Consider the following 4,093-nt stretch of genomic DNA (forward strand, 5'->3'; position numbering starts at 1 on the left):
CTTAAGGAGATTCGGTTAGCTGTTGAATTTTCTGTCAATTTTATAAAAAACAAACAATTCAGCATATTAAAAATTATATAAACATTGGCTTGGTCATTATTATATTAAAATTGGTGTCGCTATTATTTCTTTTTGCATTTTTTTATTATAATAAAAAATATCGCGTTATGTATATTACGTTATTTTTTAACGTAAGGAACAATAAAAATCGATTGTGATGGAGCTCGTGATGAAGAAGCTGGCGTGGCCGCAATGCGGTAGATTTGGCTGTTGGTTATCCTCGGGCCTTGAAGGTTGACCTCCATGAATTGTAGGCCTCCATTAATGGTGGAGGGAGTTGAAGGTTGTTTATAGGGGAAAAAAGGGTTTGCAACGAGAAGACCACCCTCTGTCACCTTATCTTCTTCTTCTTTTGGTTGTTAGTGTTATCACTCTCTTATCAGCCTTTGTGCTCCAGACATATCAACGCATTCATGCTTTGCCGACGATGCGATGTGCCAGTCTTTTCTAAGGGCGATGTTGCTTTTGTTCAAGGCCTCTTTTAGGCGCTTTACCGTGTATTTTCTCTGAAAATGTACTGCAAAAATATCGTTTGCATTGTCGGAGTGAGGTTTCGGATACTATTGGGAGATGCAGCTTGGGTTTGGCCTGCTGCAAGAAACTGATAAGATGGTTGATATCAAAGCGGCCATTTGCAAAATAACCTTTCGGAATCCTAGTGTTGTTGATCATGTTAGCTGGAAACCTCTTTCTTCTGGTGTCTTTCTTCTGTTAAATCTGCCTGGGAGCTATCGAGACATGACCCTGTTGACGTAACCTGGACAAGATTAGTTGGGTTTGTCCAAACATTTCTAAGCATAGTTTTATGTCTTGGGTCACTGTCCATAAAAGGCTATACACAGAATCAAAGGGGTGAAGTGGGGTATTCATGTCGTTCCTGTTTATGTACTTTGCAGCATGTTGCTAGTGAATCCAGGGACCATTTTTTTGAGCTACTTTAGTATCTTGTTGAATCGAGCTTGAGCTCGTAAATTGACAAACTCGCAAGCTTACTGAATCTTCTCTCTTTTTTCAGAAATATTTAATAAATGAGATATGGATACCCCAAATTCTACATCAGATGGGTGGAGAATTGTGATGCTATTTCGAAATTGGATCCATTTTAAATGGCAAAAGAACACTACAAGTGCCATAACTTGTGTACGGCGCTCACTTTAGTGTCATAACTTTTTTTTGGATCACTTTAGTGCTAAAATTTTTGAAAAACGATCACTTAAGTGCTAAAATTTTTGAAAAACGATCACTTAAGTGCCAACTCCGGTGCCGTACATAATTTTTCGCCGGAAATCTGACGTGGCATTTTTTTTATTAATTTCTGAAGCTGACGTGGCTCGCCGGAGTCTCGCCGGAGATTGGCACTTAAGTGATCGTTTTTCAAAAATTTTAACACTTAAATGATCGTTTTTCAAAAATTTTAGCACTTAAGTAATCGTTTTTCAAAAATTTTAGTACTGAAGTGATCCAAAAAAAAGATATGACACTTAAGTGATCGTTTTTCCTCCGACTTGGCACCAAAGTGATCCGAAAAAAAGTTATGGCACCAAAGTGAGCGCCGTACACAAGTTATGGCACTTATAGTGTCCTTTTGCCCATTTTAAATGGTCGTGGTTACACTCGGAATATTCTTTTTAGGGACTTGGCCCAAACCCGAGCTGATGAGAGCGGAAAGTAGTGTTTTCAAATTTGGACAGGACTAGCTAGTTCAAACCGTAGAACAGGTCCATGATTTGGTCAGGACACCCAATCCGATGAGAGCGGAAAGCAGTGTTTTCAAACCCGAACCAAACCAGCCGATTCAAAAGGTAGCACTGGACAATGATTCGGTCTGGTTTTGGGGAAATAACTGGATTTTCAAGAGCTGCTCAAGTCCAGCGTCAGCCCGATTGACTCGGTGTTCCACGGACAACGCTTTGACCGGTTCTTTAGACATTATAAGAAAAACAATGTCAATCTTGCACGAGCAAGGATGGATCCTATGTAGACTTGAACAGTAAGTGGGTTATTTTTCCACAGGGGGGACATCTCTTTATTGTTTAATAGCTACAAGTTATCTGATTTATTATTTAAATAAGTGAACTTGCATAAGTGAGATGATGGGATCGACATCCTGACCTCCAAATGTGAATACAGGGCCCCCATCATCAGCTACGCGATGGATGCTTCTTAGGAAGATATTTTAGTTAATAAATCAAATTAATTGGAATGAAAAGTGCTCAAATGGATTGAACTGATCGACCCATGAACCGCTAGGTGTGCCGGTTTCAAAGCAATCGCAAGAAGTGATTGCCCGAGCAAGAAGGCTCAAATAAGGTCTAGCTCTTGACAAGTTCTTAGGACGGCGGAGGGGGCAAGAGTGGACTGAACCACATATTAAATAAAGGGAATATCCCTGGGCGGTGAGGGTGGCACTCATTAGGACATCGGTGCTTTAAGTGGGAGAGTTTTAGACATATTTTGTCTCGCAGGGGATGAGCGAGGCCTCATGTTCGTAAGAAAGATTTGCATTCAAATGATCATAATCATGTAAGGTTACTCATAGAGGTTTGGCGCCGTAAAATGGGTGGGCTCTGTTACAAGATCAGTCGAGAGAGAGAGAGAGGGTGAGATATGAGCGATGACAATGGTGAGTGTGGTGATGGTGCTGGGTGAAAAGGCTGGAAGAGGCGATTCTAATACACATTAATTCTCAAGTCCCGTTGTTATTCGCTACATTCAAATGGCTTGTAGGTTGAATCATATCAATTTTTCAATCTCGGTTGTTAAGTTTGGAGGGTGGGAAGATGCAGGGCCATTTTCTATTTTGGAAATTTAGGCTAAAAAGGTCATGTGACTTAATTTGCACTAATTTAACTTTAGGATGAGTCAAGATACTTGGTGGGAGCAAGTTTAAGATGCATCTCCAAATTTAAAAGGTCAAGATCTCCATTTCAAAACAGGTCAATACTACATCCCCTTCTTCTCCATGCTTTCTGTATTTGTCTATTGACATAGAATATAGAGTATAGTCTATATATCTCTTAAGAAGCAACATCTCTGGTATAAACATGCAGGACCTAAGCAAAAACACGGAGGGGAAGACAGATTCATCTGCATACAGGGCTCCAAGGATGATGACGAGAGTGATGAAGATGACGATGACCCATCTCACCACCGTCCAACAGGAGACCTCCACACGTCTCGTTTGCACCGAGCCTGCACCGTTCTTTCACCACCAACCCGCCATTGTTTACAGCCGCCTTCTTCTTCCCCTCCACCATCTTCACAACACTTTGGAACACCAGAACGTCGCATGGGATTCTCAGGACGCCCGTCTGCTGAAACCCGAACTCCTCCTTGGCCTCTTGCAGCAAGAACCTGAATGCCGGGTGGCCCAAGTAGTGCGTCGGGATGACAAACCTCTCAAGCTCTTCGCCGATGCAGACCGTGAGGTAGCCTTTTGGGACAGCGTTGCTGTTGCTGCTGCTGTGCTGCTTTTTGTTGCTGCCGTTTTTGTCGTCCGATGATAGAGAAGAGATCGTTCTTTTGAGGAAGCTGATGCTCTTGTGAATGCCGCTGCAGTTCGGGCTCGTGGCAGCAGCACTTATGGCGGTTTTCGATGAGTTTGCAAAGTTTCTCCACTTCTTGAGGAGTTGCCAGAGTCGAACCACTTCGCTGATCTTATTGGACTTTTTAGGGGACTCCATGGCTTCCTCAAGAAGAAGAAGAAAGAAAGGGAGGAAGAAGAACAAGAAGAACAAGAAGAGGGGTTGCAGTATGCCCTAATCTAAGAAACTGGGCTCTTGCAGTTTATAGGAGTAGCGGATCTTGAGATTGAGAACGACAGATCGTAAAAAGTAAGCATTCACACGATAGCTTTAGCTTCGTGTCCAGGGTCGCGATCCAAGATAATACCTAATAGCAACACGATTTCCATTTCGTTGACTAGCTCGTGAAAGATTTTGTTTTGGACTATGCTTCGAAACAAATGATACGTGCTCCTTCATGCATTACTTTTCTCAAATCAAAATCAATCATCCAAAATTGAATTGGAATG

General features: G+C 42.0%; 1 protein-coding gene across 1 annotated transcript; it reads right to left on the reverse strand.

Annotated features, from left to right (window-relative positions):
• Positions 1 to 3,099: 3,099 nt before the first annotated feature.
• On the reverse strand, positions 3,100 to 3,796 carry LOC115686569 (protein SMALL AUXIN UP-REGULATED RNA 51-like). Its single transcript, XM_030611912.2, has one exon. It carries the CDS (start codon positions 3,741 to 3,743, stop codon positions 3,144 to 3,146), a length of 600 nt encoding a protein of 199 aa, XP_030467772.1. The 5' UTR covers positions 3,744 to 3,796; the 3' UTR covers positions 3,100 to 3,143.
• Positions 3,797 to 4,093: the final 297 nt, after the last annotated feature.

This window comes from Syzygium oleosum, unplaced genomic scaffold, assembly GCF_021117445.2.
Source record: "Syzygium oleosum isolate NSW1041296 unplaced genomic scaffold, Sole_v2.1 Sole_v2.16, whole genome shotgun sequence".
Lineage (NCBI taxonomy): Eukaryota > Viridiplantae > Streptophyta > Magnoliopsida > Myrtales > Myrtaceae > Syzygium > Syzygium oleosum.